The sequence below is a fragment of the Geotrypetes seraphini genome, chromosome 9, assembly GCF_902459505.1.
Source record: "Geotrypetes seraphini chromosome 9, aGeoSer1.1, whole genome shotgun sequence".
Taxonomy (NCBI): Eukaryota; Metazoa; Chordata; class Amphibia; order Gymnophiona; family Dermophiidae; genus Geotrypetes; species Geotrypetes seraphini.
The window spans coordinates 77,422,325-77,445,471 of NC_047092.1; the positions used below are offsets into that span (position 1 = coordinate 77,422,325).

At 43.0% G+C, this 23,147-nt stretch overlaps 1 protein-coding gene across 1 annotated transcript in view; it reads right to left on the reverse strand.

The window, feature by feature from the left end:
- LEMD3 (LEM domain containing 3) overlaps positions 1–23,147 on the reverse strand; it is a 385,365-nt gene that overhangs the window by 226,431 nt on the left and 135,787 nt on the right. The window contains exon 4 of the mRNA XM_033958493.1: positions 14,709–14,776. Within this exon, the coding sequence (XP_033814384.1) occupies positions 14,709–14,776 (68 nt within the window). The remainder of the gene's footprint in view (positions 1–14,708; positions 14,777–23,147) is intronic.

The following is a 23,147-nucleotide window of genomic DNA, read 5'->3' on the forward strand; positions in this document are numbered from 1 at the left end:
AAAATCAGTAAGTAAACGGCGAAGGAACAATAAGCCACAGTGGTTTACTGCGGAGATCTCAGACCTGATCAAGGAGAAGAAAAAAGCATTCATCTCTTACAAACAATCAGGGAAGCAGGACTCTAGAGCAGACTACCTGGCCAAATCAAAAGCCGTCAAAACAGCAGTCAGGGAGGCTAAATTCCTCATGGAGGAGTCTCTAGCAAAGAACATCCAGAAGGGAGATAAATCCTTCTTCAGGTATATCAGTGATAGAAGAAAAAACTCAGGCGGGATTGTACGTCTTAGGAAACCAGACGGAGACTATGTGGAAAAGGATTCGGAAAAAGCCCAACTATTAAATGAATACTTCTGCTCAGTCTTCACCCGAGAAGCGCCAGGGCTCGGCCCTCAGCTACAGACAAGGGTTGGCTCAGTTGACCCGTTTAGTAACTTTGAGTTTACGCCCAGCAGTGTCTACGGTGAGCTGTCAAGGCTCAAGGTTAGCAAGGCAATGGGGCCGGACAACCTGCACCCCAGGGTGCTTAGGGAGCTGAGTGATGTCTTGGCTGAGCCACTGTCCGCGCTCTTCAACCTCTCCCTTAGTACAGGCAGCGTCCCGTTGGACTGGAGGATGGCTAACGTCATTCCACTCCACAAGAAAGGCTCAAAGATGGAGACAGCAAACTACAGACCAGTGAGTCTAACATCGATAGTGAGCAAACTAATGGAAACTCTAATCAAACACCAATTAGATAAGATCCTGGATGAGGAGAATCTACGGGATCCCCGACAACATGGATTTACTAAGGGGAGATCCTGCCAATCCAACCTGATCAGCTTCTTTGACTGGGTAACGGGGAAGCTGGATATTGGGGAGTCCCTGGACATCGTGTACCTGGACTTTAGCAAAGCATTCGATAGCGTACCACACCGCAGGTTACTGAGCAAGATGAGTTCTATAGGATTAGGTGACGCATTGACGAAATGGGTTGGGAGCTGGCTTGGAGGTAGGCTCCAAAGGGTGGTGGTGAACGGCACCCCCTCCGAAATGACGGAGGTGATTAGTGGAGTACCACAGGGCTCAGTCTTGGGCCCAATCCTATTCAACATCTTTATAAGAGACTTGGCAGAAGGGCTTCGAGGTAAAATAACATTATTCGCCGATGACGCCAAACTGAGTAATGTAGTGGGCAAATGCACAACAGACGAAGATTCAGTGCACGACAACATGATGCACGACCTACTCCTACTGGAGCGATGGTCTAGGACATGGCAACTCAACTTCAATGCCAATAAATGCAAAGTTATGCACCTGGGCAGCCAGAATCCATGCAAGTCTTATACCCTTAATGGCGAGATCCTAGCAAAAACGGTAGCAGAACGAGACTTGGGGGTAATCGTCAGTGAGGACATGAAGTCTGCCAATCAAGTGGAGCAGGCTTCGTCCAAGGCAAGACAAATCATGGGCTGCATACGAAGGGGTTTCGTCAGTCGTAAGGCGGAAGTCATTATGCCATTGTATAGATCCATGGTGAGGCCCCACCTGGAATACTGTGTGCAATTCTGGAGGCCGCATTATCGCAAGGATGTGCTGAGACTGGAGTCGGTGCAAAGAATGGCCACCCGGATGGTCTCGGGACTCAAGGATCTACCATACGAAAAACGGCTTGACAAATTACAGCTATACTCGCTCGAGGAGCGCAGAGAGAGGGGGGACATGATCGAGACGTTCAAGTATCTTACGGGCCGCATCGAGGCGGAGGAAGATATCTTCTTTTTCAAGGGTCCCACGACAACAAGAGGGCATCCGTTGAAAATCAGGGGCGGGAAACTACGAGGTGACACCAGGAAATTCTTTTTCACTGAAAGAGTGGTTGATCGCTGGAATAGTCTTCCACTACAGGTGATTGAGGCCAGCAGCGTGCCTGATTTTAAGGCCAAATGGGATCGGCACATGGGATCTATTCACAGGGCAAAGGTAGGGGAGGGACATTAAGGTGGGCAGACTAGATGGGCCGTGGGCCCTTATCTGCCGTCTATTTCTATGTTTCTATATTGGTGAGGCAAAGCTTCACTTGGCTGATCCCATGCTGATTATATTCCTATTAATGTTCTATAATTTTATTTTTTATAATAATTTCCACTATCTTGCCCAAAACTGAAGTCAATTTGGCTCAGAATGTGTTCTCGGTTCTTCTATGCTCACCGAGATTTCTTTCAGTTTGTACAAATTATCACCCTTAAAAACCACTTATTCAGGTAAATCTATTACATCTTCTTCAATAAAGACTGAAGCAAAGAATTAATTCAGTTACTCCACTATGGCCTTGTTCTTCTTCAATGCCTCTTTGCTCCTTTTGGATCTAATGGTTCCACATATTCCCTCACATGCCTTCTGCTTCCGATATTCTTGGTACTGTGCATTTTTGCTTCTGTGGCAAGTTTCTCTTTGTATTCTCTTTTCACCTTCTTTATCAATACTTTGCATCTAACTTGCTTCTTATTTTCTTCATTGTGATCCTTTTCCCATTTCTTCAAAGATGTTCTTTTGGCTTTTCATGTCACCTTTTAACCATGCTGGCTGTCATTTTCTCTTCTTTCCACCTTTGTTAATACTTGGAATATATCTGGTTTGGACTAGGTTTCCATAAATCGCATTTTTGAACAACACAAAATATACACAATACCCTCAGTAAAATAGCAGTAAATACAGTAGACTCTTAGCTATTCGGCACCCACGGGGATTGATGGATGCCAGGTAACTTTTTCTGGTTGCTTGAGATTTACTGTAAAAAAAAAATAATAAATACTGTAACAGCAAGCAGTCGCTCCTGGCAACACCCTCTCTCTCTCTCTCTCTAAGCAGCAGAGCCGATCCCGACATCCCCCTCTCTCCCTCTCTGGGTCTGAGGAAACAACAGCAGCCAATACCAATCCCCCCCAGCTCTGAAGCAGCAGACAATCCTGACAACCCCCCTCCCTCCCTTATTGAAGTAGCAGCGGCAGGTGGTGAACAGAAGAAGTGTCATAAACAGGCTGCTTCTAGCCAGCTCCAGCAGGGCCTTTCTTCTGTCTCGTCGGAAGTGACATGGCAGAGGAAAAGCCCTGCCGGGGCTGGCTGAAAGCACCATGTTTAAGGAGCTTCTATTCACCGGCTACCACTATGGTAAGGGAGGGAGGACGGTTGTCAGGATCGGTTGCTGCAGCCTAAGGCCCGGAGCGGGGGGGGGGGGGGGGGGAGGGTTGTCAGGACGGCTGCCGCTTTTGTGGCTGGAAGAAGGGAAGGCGATTTGTAGCTGCCTCCTGCTTTGGGGGCTAGAGGGAGGAATATTTGTGGCTGGAGGGAGATTTGGGGCTGCCTGCCACTTTGGGGGCTGGAGAGATGGAGATTCGGGGCTGCCTGATGCTTCAGGGGCTGGAGGGAAATTGTTTGGAAGTTGTCTTTTGGCCAGCAATTATTTTGCTGGTTGGTTGTGAGTGCTGGTTAATTGAATACCAGTTAGCTAAGGTTCTCTTATCTTTAAAGTCAGTTGGCTGCTAAAGTAAATTCAAGAATAAGTGGAAAATATGGGAGGGAAAAGCCTCAGAAGCTACATAGGAACTTTGGAAATGTAGCTACAAAGAAAGAGCTTGATTCACTGGCCCACATTCATTTCTCTTTCACTGGCATAAAAAACATCCCAGCTTTACCCAACAGTTCTGTTTGAAATTTTCAAACATCACAGTTCTAGAATACAGATAAAAAATAAGGCTGGCTGAAGCATGTTTATTTTGTTTGACTTAATTCTTTCTAACATATAGTACAACTCCCCCTCCAATTTGATCTGCCTATCATTGTGCTATAATTTGTACCCCTAAAATGCATTATCCCATTGAATGCCCTCCTTCCACCAGGTCTCTGAGATATCTATTACATCTACCTCTCCCATCTTATTTTTTAGGCTCCTAGAAATTTGTATACTGACACTTCAAATAGGGTTTTCCCTCTGTATCTACAGGCTGCTTAGAAATTGATGGGGATAATTTGTATCCTTTATTCTGCTCCCCCCTTAAACACTGTTGGCTTCCTTTTACCATTATTGAAACCTTTCTATTGGGATTCTCTAAATGCCCTATTTCAATAGTATCCTTCAAAGATACTCCACACTGAACCAAGTGCTCTTGGGCATCAGCTTTCCACTCCATTTTAGTTGAAAAGCTGCTCTCTCATTTTTAAATGTTAGCACTAGCACCCTGGTGCTGAAACTGAAGCTTTTCGAATCCAGGAACATACCGTATATACTCGAATATATACTCAAATATATACTCGAATCCAGGGACATACCATATATACTTGAATATAAAACAAGATTTTTGGGCCAAAACAATGGCATTGTGGCATGCCACTATTTACCTTCCTTCATTGAGAAAAATGGCCATTTAATCCTACATTCTGTTTTCTGTCCAATATATTCAATTTCTAATCTACAACAGATCATTGCCTGCTATCCCATGACTAACTTTCTCAGGAGACTTTCATGAGGAACTTTGTTAAAAGCTTTCTGAAAACCTAGATACACCACCTTGGATGAACCCATGGAGGGGCATAATCAAAAGAAACATCTAAGTCCGATTTGGACTTAGGGTGCTAGTCACCCAAAGTTGGGAGCGGCAAACTGTCCATTCTCGAAAAATACACCCAAATTATTTTTTTCAAAAATTGTCTATATGTACATACATGCGTTTGATCGTCTACGCCACTACGTCTAGCTTTATACTATATTCTTGACCAAAAATTTGTTCAAGTCCCAAATGCCCAGAACAAGACCTTTTGGAAGTGGGAGGGGCCAGAGAGTAGTGGGGAACCTTATTGGGCATTGCTGTGAACTTCACAGAAAGGGCGCCACAAACATCTCACCAGATTTCCCTTATAGGTCATGGTGAGCTTCCCAAAACGCACTATACCCACCTGTCTACAACCCCCAATAGCCCTTATGGCTTCAGTTGCCACCAATATGGCAGTATGGGGTTTTTTGGTAGGCTCAGATGTTCCACCATGAATGCAGTGATTAGAGTGGCTTATGGGCTTGAGTCCTTCTTCTCTATGGTTCACTAGTCCACCCCCCCAGACTACTTAAGCCACCTCCATGCAGCTCTACTAGGCTTTCCTCTGACAAGTGCTGATGTTCCGGAGGCAGGTATGTACGTTTTTATTCTGAACTTTGTGGGTGTGCAACTGGGTCAGTGAACACAGGGTGGGGCTCTTTAGTTTGTCCATGCAATGGTTTTCTGGTCACTTTAGATACTTTTAGGGCACATGCCTTTAATTCGTCTAACTCACAACATATAAGTTCCATCTAGACTAGGGGTGGGCAACTCCAGTCCTCAAGGGCCAGAATCCAGTTGGGTTTTCAGGATTTCCCCAATGAATATGCATTGAAAGCAGTGCATGCAAATAGAGCTCATGCATATTCATTGGGGAAATCCTGAAAACCCGACTGGATTTCGGCCCTTGAGGACCAGAGTTGCCTATCCCTGATCTAGACAGTTTCGTCAAACTTTTGATTTTCCCTGCAGGACAACTAAGTCTAGGTTGGCCCACATCCCACCCTAACCACTCCTTCAAAAACACCCCTTCAGCTCTGGGCACACAGTGGGATTCAGAGGCCTAAAAAGCTCTTGGATACGTCTAAAAAGCCGTTTCGATTACCGGCACTTGGACAACCTGTCTTTTAGATCATCCAAGTGCCGACTTAGGCAGGTTTTTAGATGTATTTAACTTTCGATTACAAGCCCCATTTCGTCTCTGACCTATTAATCAAAAAAAGGAAAGCAGCATTCCGGAACTTGGCTGCAAGACAGTATGGCTGGGTGCAATTCATATAATTTGACAGCACAAGTGATCAAATTTACACTCCAAAAGGGAAAAATCTGATTTGTGAAATCTTCTGCAGCTGATATGGCATCAGAAAGACAGTCTAACTTGGAAACAGCATTTGCTGTGGGAGCCTCAGCTAAAAGGGCTGAACAAGATCCACCCACGCCTTCAAAGGTGCCATTATCTAAGGACACATCAGAATTGTTGGAATAAGTTATATCTGAGCTGAAAGCTATAAGGGAGACAATGCAGGTTAATGCTACTGAACTAAAGATATTAAAAGAAGAAGTTCAAAATTTTAGCCAGAAGTTACAGATAAGTGATGATAAACTGTACAGTTAAACACCGGGTGTCAGTTATGGAAGGCAGTTTGAAAAAGCTACAAACTGAACATCTTGAACTGAAAAGGTATGACGGAATATAAATAAAGCTATTATTATTATTAAAGCAGTGGATCGCCTGACTAAAGAATTGGAGGAGGCTAAGAACAGAAGTTGGAGGAATAATATTAGATTACTAGGGCTCCCAGAAAGGGTAGAGGGATCAGATGCTGTATCTTTTCTTGAGGATTTATTGCCTAAGATGCTCTCCCTCAACCTGAAGTATCCTCTGGAAATAGAAAGAGCACATCGAATTCCATCCAGAGCCTCCAACAGTCAAAATGGTCCCAGGCCCATGATATTCAGGGTACTGCATTTTAAACAAGCTTTGGATATTTTGTCTCCCGCTAAGCAAATGAGGTTGGCAAAATGGCAGGAAACGATCCATCTCCTGCCTGATTTTGCTAAAGTCACAGCTGGCTTAAGAAAAAAGTTCCTGCTTCTCAGACCTCAGCTTAGATAAATGGGAGCAAGATATGGGCGGCTATATCCAGCAGTAATGAAAATAACCTTTAATAATAAAACCAGTCATTATGAAGACTCATCTAAACTACAGGACTATTAATCAGCATTTAGACCCGATGACATAGAGGGTGATATGAAAGGTAGATTCTGCTATTTCAACTTTGGATTTTATTTTAACTTTTTTTTTTTTTTTTAGCTGTTGTGGTCTGGACATGAAGGGGTTCTTTATTAGTTGTAAATAAATTATACTTGAGTATGGTTTCCTCTTTGGATTTGCAGCAAAACTGGTGTGGTGTGTGCAGATTGTAAAACTTGAGCAGACTTGGACAGCTTTATGCCAGCATCACACAGCGAGTGCCATTACATTTCAGAAGCAGCTAAAACCTTTCATGAAAACCCTGAATGAATGCAAAGAAAATGTGTCTGTGCCCCTGGGTGGCATCTCGGTACCTCATATTCTTCCTCTGATTAGCGTGATGGAGGGGACAGAGCTGTGGGATCACATCGAAGGCTGTGAACTGCTGCTGCGCATCCTGGAGTCAGCACGTTCCATCGCAGGGAACACGAGAGTTTACCAGAGGAACGCAGAGGACAAACTCGCAGGATTTGAACCCAGCCCAAAGCTGCTCGATGCCTTTAGGACAGAGTTTGCTCTCCAGTTGTTCTGGGATAGTAAAAGAGCTGAAGCACCGCAGAGCGAATGATATAAAAATTTGATTAAGTTTTGACTGTTCTTTCTCAGAAACTTTAGCCAGAGAAGAGACTGGAGCGGTGACTTCCTGGAGCTGGGGGCGGAGGGAATTTGAGGCTGTGCCCCTTGCTGAAGGACACAGGTGCAGGATCACTTGAGGAGAAAGAGGCAGCAAAGACTTTGGGCGGCTGCCCTAGACAAACATACAGCATAGATTTTAGGTGATGGTTGGTTTCCCACTGCTACAGAACACTGGATGACTCTGTATTTATTAAGAACCAGACGCCACCTGGAGGCCCAGGTCACTCAAGTATCATCCTCTATCTTGTGCACATACTGCTGGAACTATTCTGTGATTAAAAACGGTTATTTGCACAACAATAACAAAAAAGCTGGAAAAAAGGGCATGGGATGTGTCCTTCTAAATTAGATTCTTTTGTTAAGACTTTGGAATAAGAAAGGGTTCACCACAAAAGAGAATCTGAGAATCTGATTAAAATGTTTCGAAGCAGAGGATCCAGTCCAAGGTGAAGTCCCACTCGAAGTCGCACTCGCCTCTGTTCTCTAACTGTCCAGGCATCAAATTATGATTCTGAAGTAATGAAAACCCTCAAAGAATGGGAGGATCTGCAGTTCATGTTGGAAAAGTATGAGCGTCACAAGTTTGAATATGGTTTTATAATTAACTGGTAAATAAATCAAATAAGATTGAAGAAAATAGAAATTTGTTCAAAACAAAAAAATAATATGAACCAGAGAACAAATTCATATCAAGTTTATATTGAATTACCAGACCTCAAATACCCAAGGCACTACTGTGCGGGTGCTGGCTATTGTGGCTCTGTTAAAGTTTACAAAATAAGTTTTGGTGCAGTAATAGAAGGAGGCATTAGCCCCTGATGAAACCAAGTGTGAAATGGTTGGACAGCTGTCGGGCACAAAAGATAAGTGCTTTCCTTCCTCTAGCACCTTATATTTATTTAAATTGATATTAAAAATATTTTTAAAATATTTACAGCACAAATCACTTTACCAAGACCAATGATGAATTTACCACCCCAGTAAAGGCATGAAAGATTATTTAAGTAGTGCCTTGGGTATTTGAGGTCTGGTAATTCAATATAAACTTGATATGAATTTGTTCTCTGGTTCATATTATTTATAATTAACTGACCATAATAGTAAATTATATGTTTTTAAAATGGTCTTGTTAATCCATTGGGGGAATCATTTTCAAGAATTGATTATTTTTTGGTTCAGATCATTTAATTCAACAGGTCACAAAAGCTAGCATAGATCCGATCATTCTGTCGGATCATGCTGGTATTTGAATAGAGTATCAATTTGCTGAAGAAGATTAGAGTTTTCCAAGTTAGAACAAATTATTACTGCCTTAGAATCACAATTGGTTTTAAAATGGGATCATGATACCTTGAATGCCCTGAAGAAGGCTAAATATAAATATAATGAGATTTGCTCACAATTGGCTAGGAAAGATTTGTTTTGTCAGCGGGCAGTGTATTATGGAAACTCAAATAAAGTGGGAAGAATATTGGCTAATTATCTTAAAGCTAAGAAAAAAGAGTAAAGATTGCGGCTATTACTGATGGAAAAGAAAACATTTTTACCCACATTTCAGATGTTTTAAAGCAATATAAAGCTTTATATTCTTCTGAGCTATATTTAAATAAAGAAAATGAAGGAAAATAATTTTTTAATTTGATTAATGGGACAAAAATTCCAAAGCATATAATGGAAAAACTTGAGATGCCTATATCATTTACAGAACTCCAGTCAGCATTGAAGTCTCTCAGAGCTGGATCTGCTCCAGGTAGTGATAGATTCACAGTGGAGTTTATAAAAATTTTTCAAATCATACTGTTACCTCATCTTTTTAAATTATATCAATCACAATTGATGAAAGGTCAGATATCAGGTACTATGGCAGAAGCTTTAACAATACTTTTGCCAAAGCCAAACAAAGATCCTATGTTGGTGTCAAACTACAGGCCTATTTCTTTAATCAATGTAGATGGAAAAATTCTAGCTAAACTATTGGCTCTAAGGTTAGCTAAGGCTCTCCCTTACATGATTGGAATGCACTAAACGGGAAGCCACCCAGTACAACAGAAACAAAAATACTTTTTTTTTGTAAAAGTATATAGCAGCTGCCTGCAGAGTGAAAAGCAGAAGGAAAATGAAGCAATGGAGAGAGTAAAGGCAGTGAGTGACTCAGACCTCCAGGTGTGACCCAGTCACAGAATGACACCTCCAGATCAACCTAGAGCAACTCAAACCAACCCCTGACCTGCAGAGCACACCTTGTTCACCTGCTGGAATCACAAAAATGCTAAATTGTAGGACCTGTTTAAGAGCTAATAGAGAATCTAGAATTGTGGTGTGCACTCTTATCAGCTCTTCTGGAACAGTCTAAGGATGCAACGGAAAGGAATATTTTTTCAGTTACATGGAGTAACAGATGGAGTGTATCGCAAGTACGATAGTATCTCTTAAAACCAAATTACACTCCAATCAAAATTTCAAGTCTGTATTTGCTAATATAGACCAGAAGAATAGTGTTCCATAGTGTTCTTCAACCACCGGTCTGCGGACCAGTGCTGGTCTGCAGAAAATTCCTGCCGGTCCATGCAGGGCCGGCGAGATCGACGCCGTTAAATTTCCTGCCTTGGTGGTGTTCGCGGAAATCTTCTGTTCCTCCCAGCCTCGGGCGATCAAGACAGGCTGACGACGTCAGGCATTCCCTCTGTGAGTCTCACCTATGCGGAAACAGGAAATTGAAACAAAATAGGTGGGACTCAGAGAGGGAATGCCAGACGTCGGCAGCCTGTCTTGATCGCTGCCCCTGCCGAGTCGCCGAAGAGGGCTGCGGGGAAGTTGCAAGTAGAAGGGAGATGGTCAGTGTGCGCGGGGGGGTCAGCAGCGTCTGTGCTGAGAGTCTGCCCACGTGCAGGATGCGGCGGGTAGGGGCCTCCGGATCGTCTTGGGCGGCAGGGCCTGCGGTGCAAAGCTATTTTTGCCGGCTTGGGGGGGTCACGAATGTGCAGGGCACAGCAGGAGTAAGATCATGGGGAGCCTTCAACAGTGGCTGTCTCCTCTCCTAGCAGCTCTGTACTTACCAGGAGAGTGATTCACTTTGGCAACTTCCCCTTTCCTCAGAGGCGGCAACGGACCCAAGGCTGCCTAAGGAAATCACTGCTGCGGGCAAGTACTGAGAGCTGCTGGAAGGAGAGGAAGCCACTGTTGGAGGCTGGGAAGCTGCTGGATAAAGGGAGAGCTGCTACTGCACCTGGAGGGAGGTAGAAGGAGAGATGCTGCTGGGAGGGGAAGAGGGAAAGGGATGGGAAGAGAGCTACTGTTGGTTAGGGGGGAGGAAGGAAGGGAGAAGGAAAAAAGGAAGGAAACAGCTGACAGGGAGATTAGAGGAGGGAAAGGGGAGAGAAAGGAATGAGAAAGTAGAGAGAGATTGATGCTGGAAAGGGAGTCAGCAGAGAAATGAGAGAGGGATAAAGATGCTAGATCTGGTGTAGGAGATATAAAAATGAAGATAGCAGTGAAGCTGGAATGAATGTTGTAAAAAGGAGAGAGGAGGCACAGGCTGGATGGAAAGGGGAGAGGGGCATAGAAAGACGTCAGATACATATGGAAGGGGGAGAGGGCAGACAATAGATGGAACGGGCAGATGCTGGAAGAAAAAAAGTGAAAAGAAGATGAAAGCAGAGACCACAAAAGGTAGAAAAAAATCATTTTATTTCTATTTTGTCATTACAATATATCAGATTTGAAATATATATCCTGCTAAAGACATAATTGGGGCCTGCAAAGCCTAACACTATTCCTGTCATGTGTGACTGCAGTATTCTGTTAGCATGATATTTCTGTGTAGCATTCTGTAATAATTTGGCTTGTTTAGTTTTCTTGATAGTAGAGGGGATATATGTGAAGGGGAGGGGAGACAGGGGTTTTGTTGGTCTTTGCTCTGAATATTTATATTTATAAAATGACAATTGTACAGAATATTGCTTCTTTTTATACTTTAATAAAATACGTTCAATATAAAATCATAACTGAGGCTTGTGCAGATGGGATCAGATGGTTTGTGGGGACCAAGCTTGCGTAGACGGGGCGGAAATGTGTTTTATTATTTCGGTCTTAGTCGTTTGCCGGTCCACAAAATAATTCTTTTATTTCTGCTGGTCCACAGGTGTAAAAAGGTTGAAAAACACTGCTCTACAGTATCTTCTATAGAGAAAAAAGAAGATCTTAAGGGGATCCATCTATCAATTTGCAAAATGAATACATAATGGACTTCATATTCTACATGCTATAAGGCTATAAAACCAGTTTTTCCTTAGGTTACATCAGTTAAGGCAGTGTTCCTCAACACATGGTATGCGTACCCTAAGGGGTATGCGAGTCACTTGTTGGGGATGGGCGGTAGCGCTGCCCAATTAAATTGAATGGATCTGTTCCCCCCCCTCCACCAGTCAGCAGCAGGCAGTATGTGGGAATTGCTGCCAATACTACGATGAGATTCAATGATGATTCACTCCCCCCATACCTCTGATTCGATGCTGATTCAGCTCGCCTCAGACTCCAACCTAAAGTAGCAGCGGTAAACAGGCTGCTCCTGGCCTGCCTGCTGGGGCCTTCCCTCTGCTGCATAAGTGATGACATCACTGATGACGTGGCAGAGGGCCACCCTGGTGGGCAGGTAAGAAGCAGCTTGTTTACCACTGCTACTTTAGGTTGGAGTTGTAAGCGAGCTGAATCAGCATCGAATTGGGAGTGGGGCAGGGTAGAGGAGCAAATCGTCATTGAATCTTGTTGCAGTATCGGCAGCAATTCCCATATGCTGCCTGCCACTGACTTGGAAGTCTCTCCACGACAAAAGGGAGAATTCTGGGTTAGCGGCAGGTAGCACATGAGAGTCACTGCTGATTTTACGACCAAAAAAAACAAGCCCTGGAGTACAGAGAAAAAGAGGAAGGATATCTGATGGCACAGGGGGAAGGAAGAGATAAGAGGAAGAAAATCTGGTGGCACATGGGGAGGGTGAGAAGAAGGAAAGATGGGAGAGTTGAGGGAGACATGCATGAGGGGAGAAGAAATTGCAAATAATAGAGGAGAGGAAGGAAAGATGGTGCATGGAGGGGTGTAGAGATTTCACATGGCACAAGAAAGGGAGAGAGAGAGAGAGAGAGGTGCTGGGCATGGGGGTAGATGAGAGGGAGAGAGAGATACACAGGAGGTGGAAGGGGAGAAGGAGGGAGATGTTGGCTCCAGGAGCAGAATGAAGTGGAGAGATGCACAAAATTCTGCCAAGAGTAAACAAAGAGGTAGAAAGGGGCGAAAGGGAGATGTGTTGGATATGGTGGTGGAGAGGGAACAGAGGGACAGACTGAAGGAGATGCAAGGAGGATGAATTTTGGACATAGTGATGGAGGGAAAGATGTGGAATGGTGCTGGAGAGGGGTGATAGAAGGAGAAATGGGCATGGGGCTGGTGGGCAGTGGTGAATAATGCTGCACATGATCTGGGGGTTGAGAGAGGGAGAAATGTTGGATGAGGCAGTAGTTGGGGTGAGAGAGATGCCTGGATTTCTCAAGACAAATGGACAGTGAGAGAGAGAGAGAGGGAGACATGTTGCCAATAGGGGTGGAGGAGAGTGGAAGAAAAGTTGGACTCATGGAGGGACAGAGAGAGATGTTTGTTGGGGAATGGAATGAGGTCTGGAGGAGAGGATACGTGTATGAGGCAGAAAGAAATATTGGATGCACAGTCAGAAGGAAGTGCAACTAGAGACTCATGAAATCACCAGCCAACAAAGATAGGAAAAATTATTTTATTTTCAATTTAGTGATCAAAATGCGTCAGTTTTGAGAATATATATCTGCTGTCTATATTTTGCACTATATTTGTATATTTTTCTATAGTTGTTACTGAGGTGACATTGCATATTTTAAAGTCATCTGACTTGAACTCTTTGGGGGAAAAAACACCCAAATATAAATGATAATTAACATTTTCTTTGCAAACAGTGTGCTTTGTAGTTTTTTTTTTTAATTTTGTGGTTACCATTATGTATTAATAAGATTATATTGTGTGTATATGAAAAATGGATGGAAGAAACTGCATTACAATTAGTACATTATGGGGTGGAGTCAGGGGTGGAGCTTAGGCGGGGCTGAGGTGGAGCTTATGCAGATCTGGTGCGGAGCTTGGGCAGGATTGGGGTGGAGCTTGTACAGGTCTGGGGCGGAGCTTGGGAAGGGGCACTCAGTTGGTATTTGTTAGGCTTAGGGGGTACTTTGCTTGAATAAGTTGAGAAACACTGAGTTAAGGCACAACGAATCTGTGGAACGAATACTATGCTTTAATCCAGGAGTACTCATTTTTTTGTGCAGAGGTACCTTGGTGGCTGTTTTGTCTAATTTTCACCTGTATTTTTCAACTTGATCCACTCCTTTCTTTATCCCATCCAAACACCTATAGATCTCTCTATGCACCCACCCAACCTGGCAACTGGCAAGTGAGGTATATTGGGATAGGGTAGGTGAGTTCATCTGGCCACTTCCCTGACATTAATGTTTTATTAACTGCAACTCTGGCTTTTCCACCTACTAGACTGCTGTCCTGCTGCTGCTATGTCTGCACTCAAGTTGCACAGTGCCTCTACTCCACTCTATACTTACTTTCTTGCAGGAACAATGCAGACATACAAGCACCACCTAGCCTAAATGGGCTCAGAAGCAGCAGTTTCTAGGAAAAATGCTAGCAGACAGAACTGAAAGGTGACAAATCAGTAAGGGTCTAATAGGGAAGATATAGCTATGTCTCCAAAGTCACTGAGAAACATTGCTTTAGACAACAAAATTAAGGGAGGGTTAGGGGTAGAGGGAGGGGAATAAACTAAACATTTGTCTCTTAAGACTTTATCATTCATTATTTTGCAGCTATGTTCTCTCTCTCTCTCTTTAAATACCGCATTCAGGATGTTTTGAATCATGTTAACAATTGTGTCTCAAATTAATTACTGAACTAGTTTAAACCAGGAAAATTATAAAAGATAACCTTTTAACAGTATAACACCATATATTTAGAATTTCAAGCCCATTCATACACAATTGTAGAGGTGCTAGTTTTTAGGCATATCAAAGGAATATCTCAAGTAAAATTTTACAAGCTGAGAGAAGCTGGCCACCAAAAAGAAAGATTCAAAAGTCATTTCATAACCAATCAATAGAACGATTGAGAATCTTCAAATCACAGGCTCACTTACTAAACCCGTTCCCAACTCAGTTTAGTTACTTACAATTAAATATGCAGTTGCTTCTTGGATGGATAGACTTCTGTGGACAGAACTTCCGCAATCATGATCTCCTGGTGAAATTAAATTCTTATTTATTGTGCTCTGTATCAATTGCAAATATGAAAAACAAAAACAACACAGCAGATAAAGACTACAAGACCTATGTGCCCACAATCCCTTGTACATCACAAACTGCGCAAGCCCTGGTGTTACCTTGGCTTCCCCGTGACGAAAGGATCTTTCATGTTTACCCTTTGCTCTCAAATTGTTACCATTTTTTCCTCTACCACTTCCACAGCGAGACCATTCAGTGCATCCACCACCCTTCTGTGAAGAAGTTTCCTCATTATGTCTGAATCTATCATATACAGTCACTTCCACATAACAGGTTGCCCCTACTTCCCCCCCCTTTATGTCCCCTGTGATGTCTCACAAATAAGTTGCCCCCATCCCTTCCCCTCCCTATCCACCCAGGCTGATTCCAGCATATCTCCCCTTCCTCCTCTCCACAGGCAAAGGACATGACCCAGGCACTGCGTCTCAGCACGGGCCAGAAGAAGAAACCCTGCACCAGAACTGAAAAGGCTGTTCAGCTTCAGTAATAGGTATCACTGAAAAGCACCGGCATAGGGAAGGGAGGGGACAAGGATATACTGGAACAGGCATGGGTGTGTAGGGCAGTGGAAAAACAAAGCTAAGATTCAAAGGTCACCTCCAGCATTTGTCCTTAAACATCAAAAATTTGTAACCTATATACTTCTTTTGGCCTCAAAATATGTTTTAAATTAGCACTCAAGCTTTCTGTGGCTGCAACCCCAATTAACACAGCTGCAGAGAAATTACCTGCAGCAGGTGTTCTCCAAATGCAATGTCACTAAATTTTAAGGCAGTGCTCATACCATGGCATGCAGGTGCCTTCCTGCCCAACAGCAGCTCACAGGATCTGCAGTTCAGTAACAAAGCTAAAAATCCAACTAGGGAAGGTGGGTAGGTTGTGAGAATATGCCTATCTTCAGAAAACACCTGCTACAGGTTAACATCTTTGCTTTCTCCGAGAATAAGCAGGCATTAAATTCTCACATGCTGGACTCCCAAGCTGCTAGGATCAAGACTCAAGAGAAGTACTGTAGGGCTCCAGTATCTGTGGGTAATACGTTCCAAGACCTACTGCAAATACGTGAAACTGCAGATAATAGCGAAAGTTATTCTAACACACCTGGTTCATACATAAATACCAGTATCACTTCCAGTATCTGTACTCTTACATTTTGGAGCCATTCTAAAGAGCTTTCTGAGTACAAACACTGAACAACAAGAAAGCTAGAAGCCAGCAGTGAGCAGAATCTCCCGCCCGCTGCTCATGCTAGGTGAAGCACCCCGCTTCTGACATCACAACCAGGTCGCAGGACCAGGTAGTGAGCTAAGGTCAGCACGAGCAATAGGCAGGAAGCACCACTCGCTGCCGATGAAGATCGAGGTACACTGAGGAGGCTGCAGGTGAGGTGGTAGAGTGTGGAGGAAGCACTCTGTGCTCGGGCTGCTGTGACCCGCAGATACAGATAAAGGGGCCCTGCTGAGCAAGGAATATACAAAACATGAGCCTGGCAAAACCAAGAGGATTGGAGGGAATGTTGGCATTCAGGTAGTAAAAGGATTCTATAAAACTGCTTGTCCAAATTGTCTCTTCTGGAGTTTTGCTCTAAACTGCAGTGAGAGGTGAATGTAAAGCCGCTTAGCAAATGTCTTCAACAGATGTAGAGCAGAAATGAGCTACTGAGACATCCATAGCCCAAACATGTGATATAGCTCTGAATTAAACTTCACTCCGCAAATAACTTATGTAGTAAAAATGTGCTTCTACTTTCTAAGACTATTATGGCAACTAAAGCCTGTGCTCTCTGTAAATAATCAAAATCACTCATGGATTCAAGCTGTTTTGCCTAGTTTTCAAAGCCTGGCATCTTTTACTTCCCGATTATCTACATAAAAAAACTAATAAAATCTCAACCCAGTAGAACTCTAAGATCATCTTTCCATAACTAATTTTAAATCCCTTCCCAGGTCAAGCAACAAGGAAAAGAGCCTTCTCATATGTGGGTCCCTGCCTTTGGAATTCCATACTTCATGACTTCTTTGAGGGAATAACTTTCTCCTCTTTCCAGAAACTAATGAAACCTATTCTCTTTCATCTTCACTATGGATCCATCCAAAGTCCATTAACGAACATCTCTAGCTAAATATGGTATCTTGCGCTAGCTTTTCTTGGATGATAAATTGAGGCGTTTGTTCTGTCTATTGGGCCGGAATGAAACTCAGAACTATAAACTGTCTAGAGTTTACTTTAGCTTAATTTTTAATATTTTTCACTTTCCTGTTATTGATACTTATAAATTTAGATTGTCAGTTTAACTATTCTAACTTTCCTTATAATGTAACTATAATACTCATTTTCTTGGATCGCGAGGGTTTGTTTTTTTTCTTTTTTTTGCCTTCAATGTTCTTTACTTTCCATGGGCTACTTTCTTTTCCTCCCTCTTATTATATATCTCCGTAATGTTAGTGATGTCTTCTCTTGTTTGCTTAATTAGATTGTAAGCCCATTCAGGACAGAGAGAGTAGCTCCAATGCCTATATTTAATATTGCTCCAGTGCCTATATTTAATATTGTAAATCGTTTAGTATAAATCATGTTTTATTGGCACATCAGCAGTAAATACACAATACAGCACGACAGTACAACAAGGTCGCGAACACCAAACGTACCATCAAACACATTTTCACCCCAACCAAAGAATCCCCCCAAACCCCACCCCCTCCAAAGCCCAAACCCCCACCCCATCCCAAACCCACACCATGAGACCCAATCCATATCCAAAAACCCCCCAGCAAGAAAGGAGTATGCTGAGCAAGCTGTTGTAAATCGTTTAATACCTAAGTTCAAGCGATATATCAAATGCAATAAATCCAATCCAATTATGGGCTGTCACACGGCCTTGTAGCATCAGCCCAGTCTGAGTATATACGAAGGAACGACAGTCTGTCAGCCAAGTCTGTTAAGGTCGAAAGCCACAAAGAACTGGGAGGATTTCCTATGAGGTTTAGTCTGGTCCAACTAGTATGCCAAAGCATGCTTGCAGTAAAGGAGTGAAGAGCTGCTTCCCCTGGATAAAAATGTGGTTTCAGGAAGAAAACAGGTAAACTATGGACTGGTTAAGATGGTAATGACTTTAGGTAGGAATTTGGGAAAAGTTTGAAAGATTACCCTGTCATGGTAGAATCTTGTATATGGTGGATCCGAAACTAATGCTTGGAGTTCACTCACTCAGCATGTAGACATGAGGGCTATGAGAAAAGCTACTTTTTGAGAAAGGAAGTTGTAAATGCTTCAAAAGGATACTTCACAAGAGCACATAGGACCACATTGAGATCCCAGGCAACAGGTAAAGTTTGATAGGTGATTTAGTGTGATAAAATCCTTTCATGAATCTGGATACCAAGGGATGAAAGACAGAGGTTTCTTATCCAAGGCTGTATGAAATGCACTGATGGCACCGAGATGTACTCAAGCAGAGTTGGTCTTTAGGCCAGAATTATAGTTTCAGAAGGTAGTCCAGAATGGATGAGAGTGGACATTGACAAGTTCAAAAGAATGTAGTGCACACCAGACAGAAAATCTGGTCCATTTGATGTGATAACATTGATACACGGAAGGTTTCCTGGATACGTCAATAATAGCAGAGACTGCAACAGTGAAAAGAAACCATGCTGTGAGTGCTCAGAGGGTTCAGATGAAGGATAGAACCATCTTTTGTGTTAGTAGCATTGGGAATGGTTGCAAACATCTGGGTTTCTAGGCCAAGAGTTCTAAAAGAAGTGGGATTCAAGGTTTACGTAGCCAACAAGGTGCTATGAGGATCATGATGCCTCGATCTTGGGGAAGTTTGAGAAAAGTCCTCCCTATAAGAAGGATTGAAGGTAATGTGTAGAGCAGTGTTTCTCAACTCAGTCCTGGAGTACCCCCTTGCCAGTCAGGTTTTGAAGATATCCACAATAAACATGCATGAAAGAAATTTGCATATAATGGAGGCAGTGTATGAAAAATCAAGTTTGTGCAAATTCAATGTGGATATCCTGAAAACCTGACTGGCAAGGGGGTACTCCAGACCAAGTTGAGAAACACTGGTATAGAGGAATCTATTCCCCCAATCAGGTGGAGGTATATAGAAGCTTCATCACATGTCCCCTAGTCCTAGTATTTTTGCAAAGAGTGAACAAGTGATTCACATCTACCCTTTCCACTCCACTCAATATATAGACCTCTATCATATCACACCTGAGCTGTCTCTTTTCCAAGCTGGAGAGACCTAGCCTTTAACTTTTCCTCAGGGCTCTTCAACTTGGAAAAGGGACGGCTCAGGGGAGACATGATTAAAGTTTACAAAATCCTGAGTGGAGCAGGATGGGTACAAGTGGATCGATTCTTCACTTCATCAAAAATATAAAAATATTAAGGGACACTCATTGAAGTTACAGGGAAATACTTTTAAAACCAATAGGAGGAAATTTTTTCACTCAGAGAATAGTTAAGCTCTGGAACGCATTGCCAGAGGTTGTGGTAAGAGCGGATAGCGCAGCTGGTTTTAAAAAAGGTTTGGACAATTTCCTGAAGGAAAAGTCCATAGTCTGTTATTGAGAAAGACATGGGGAAGCCACTGCTTGCCCTGGATCAATAACATGGAATGTTGTTAACTCCTTGGGTTTTGGCTAGGTACTAGGGACCTGGATTGGCCACCATGAGAACAGCTACTGGGACCATATCAAGACTATCAAGACTGGGCTTGATGGACCATTGGTCTGACCAATAAGGCTATTCTTATGTTCTTATGAGTTAGGTAAGTACGATGGAGCTGAGAGAGGACTATGGACTGCTTGTGCCTGAAGCATAACTGCCAACTTGCTTTGCTGCATCTCCTTAATCTCATCCTGATGAGATTGGTACAGGATGTTGTTGGTACGGGAGGTGCAGCAGGGCGTCGAGGCATTGGCGACCTCGATGATGAGACACCAACTGCAAGGATGATGTCTTGCATTGGAGTGCATCAACTTACTCAGTGCTTGAGAAGATGTCAATGTATGCCTTGACATGAGGTATGGGAGTGCTTCTTAGCATTTTTAGGAGGCAAAGCTAGTGGTGCCACAGAGGCGAACACTGAATGGGCTGCTGATGTCGACGTTGATGGTTCCGTAGAGTGATGTTGGTTCGATGTCAGTGGGGTGGACATCATGTGTCTGGCATCCTGAACAGCGTCCTGTTGTAAAATCTGAGCCTTCAAAGAATGCTTTTGAGGTTTAGAGCAGCAGGCAAAAGAGTCCACTCAATGCCCAGGACTAAGTCACTAAAGACACCAATTATGTGGATCTGTGACTGAAATGGTCCTGATGCTCTGCATACACTTCTTGAAGCCACTGGAAGGCAAAGTCGAAGTCTCAATCGTACCAGATGTTGAGTGATTGAGAACCCAGAAAGGAATCAATGCCGCCAGCCTGCAAAAAGGCCTAGAAGGGCCAGAAGGCTGGACAATTTGAAAACAAAGAAAAATGAAAAGTTAGAAAGAAAACAATCAGAGAAAGAAATTAATGAAGAAAAGTAAGGGGAAGGCAGATAAAATATTAACCCCCCCCCCCCCCCATGAACTTGGAGAACTCCAAAAATAGAACTTGTTAGCTCTCCAGAAAATGAAGAACTGATGGTCCCACGAGCCGACATCGGGTGGGAAGGCACTCACGTACGGGCGGTCTTGAGACTTCAAAAGAAGTGACTACGCTTTTACATCGTCCATACCCTCTGTGGATGACATTATCCATCTGTGAGAATATGCTGCTTGCTTGTCCTAGGATATATAGTCTGTATCTTTTCCTAAGCAGAGATACCTCCAGGAATACTGGGAATCTTTTGGGCACGGAAAGCCTCAAATAATCAGATAAAAATATTCGAAAATAACAAATCAGATGCAAAGCAGAAGAAAAGACATTATCACAACCCGCATGGAGAAGGAGAAACTGAGGGAGAAGAGCACTACTGCCCAGTGACACAAGGAGGTGGAGCAGAGGAAATTGTTTGATGTCTTCTACAAGTTTCCCCATGAGTATGGAGATAGTCATATGGCCTAGCCTAGTGTTTCTCAACACGCAGTACATGTACCCCTAGGGGTATGCGGCGCTGTATGTCTCCCAACTTCCTTCTACCGTCATGTATATGCAGCGCCAGAGCTGTATGTCTCCCTTCCTTCTGTCATCATGCATCTCCTGCCTTGTCTTCTCTCCCCAGCTTCCCTCCCTCCACCCCCCCACCCACCCCCACCCCCCCGGAACAGCAGCGGTAGCTCACTGTGACCTTTGCTATGCCGACCTCCGACGAAAGAGGAAGTTGCACCATTGGAGGCAGGCCAGCATAGCAAAGGCACTGAGGCTACCTGATGGAATCATCGTCTCAGCAATACCTTTCCTTTCCCTAGCGTACCGTCTCCAACGAAAGAGGAAGTTGCATCATCGCAGGCTGGCCGGCCTAGCAAATGCCCCGAGGTTGCCTGATGGAACCGCAGCTAAACTAACGATAGCAGCAGCTGTGTGGGGAAGTTAAAAGCACGCAGTGAGCTGCCGCTAGGAAAAGGAGAGGTACTGCTGGACATGGGGAGAGGGAGAGGTTCTGCTGGATAAGGGGAAGGGAAAGGGAAAGGAGGTGCTAATTTCCATTCTGTTGCAAAGACATAGGGTTCTGTACTGAAGCTGACATGCCAAAGCAGTCATGCACTAGTTTGGCTTTCACTGAATAACAATAGCCATACAAAAGTTCAAACTATCATGCTGATATAGTTTTTATATCACTATGGGGATTCTCAGAACGCCACCCTGTCCAGAAGGAACAGCGTGGCAGCACTCTTCACTGATTCAACCAAAAATTGTGATCTCTTTTTTACTTTTGTGTTTTTTTTGTTTGGTTTTATATATTTTTATCTTAATCTTAATTTCAAATAAATATTAACTTATCAATTGCATTTTATTTCAGTTCATCTTTTCATAACTCATTGCTATTCATAGTGCTAATTGCTATTCATAGTGCTAATAGTATTTAATTTAGCTTAATGCTGTTGTTGCACTTACTCCCTCCTTTCTAGCAGTATTAGTCAGGTGAACCATAAACATTGACATGTAGTGAGCTTGAATGATAGTACCCTGGGGGAGGTCCCTATATTTTCTTACATACGATCTAAGAATTTTGGGGAAATATTGAACCCTAGTTCGGAGAAATATCAGCGTGAAATCCAGCCAGAGCATCACAGTACTTGTGGTAACTGTCAATGGTGCCCTTATGCAATGACAAGAGAACTGGGCTCACCCTGATACGGGCAAGGTTTACCAAGCTAGAGAAATAACTAATTGTAGATCTTCACATGTTATTTATGTAGTTGTATGTAGGGCGGACCACTAGACCTATAAGAATCAGACTCACTAAACATAAGCCAGGGTCCACACACATATTGAATCAGCTCCTCTAGTTTGTCACTGGAAGCTTTTAAAGCATACGATCCAGGACTTAAAATGGAGAGTGATAGGTTCTGTGAAGATTGGGTAGGAATTATGAACGGATTTTAAATATAAAGGAATTGCATTGAATGTTTGAGTTGAATAGTATGCAGCCCACTGCTTTAAATGAGACGAGTGATTGGATGACTTTAGCTGAATGAATGCACTATTCTCTTTAGTGTTTGCTGGTTTGTGTTAGTTGTTAGTTTTTAGTTTGGGGGAGGTTCCTTTTCCGGGTTTGAATGAGTCAGCTGTTAGATGACCTCAGGGAGTGTATATCATGTCTGAGACGCCACGGCCATTTTGTAATGGAAACTGGTCGCTTTGATAGGGAAATGAATACACTTAAGCAATTGGTAAGAGTTTTTTTAGTTTAGTTAAGATTTGGGTAGTCAAAATTGGGTTTTTTAAATCTTGGTATGTATCTTTTATTGCAGTTGCGACACAAACCCCTATCCTGAGGAAGATTCGAAATGCGTTGATGGGGACTAGTGCAACAACAGCATTAAGCTAAATTAGATACTATTAGCACTATGAATAGTAACAAGTTATGAAAAGATGAATTGAAATAAAATGCAATTGATAAGTTAATATTTCTATGAAATTAAGATAATAATATATAAAACCAAACAAAAAACCCCCACAAAAGTAAAAAAAGATATCACGATTTTGGTTTGAATCAGTGAAGAGTGCTGCCACGCTGTTCCTGTCTGGACAGGGTGGTGTTCCGAGAATCCCCATAGTGATATAAAAACTATATCAGCATGATAGTTTGAACTTTTGTATGCCAAAGCAGTGCCAGATGTCTAGGGAGGGACAGATGAGCCTGCCAGCAGCACCAAGGACTCAAATGCGTCA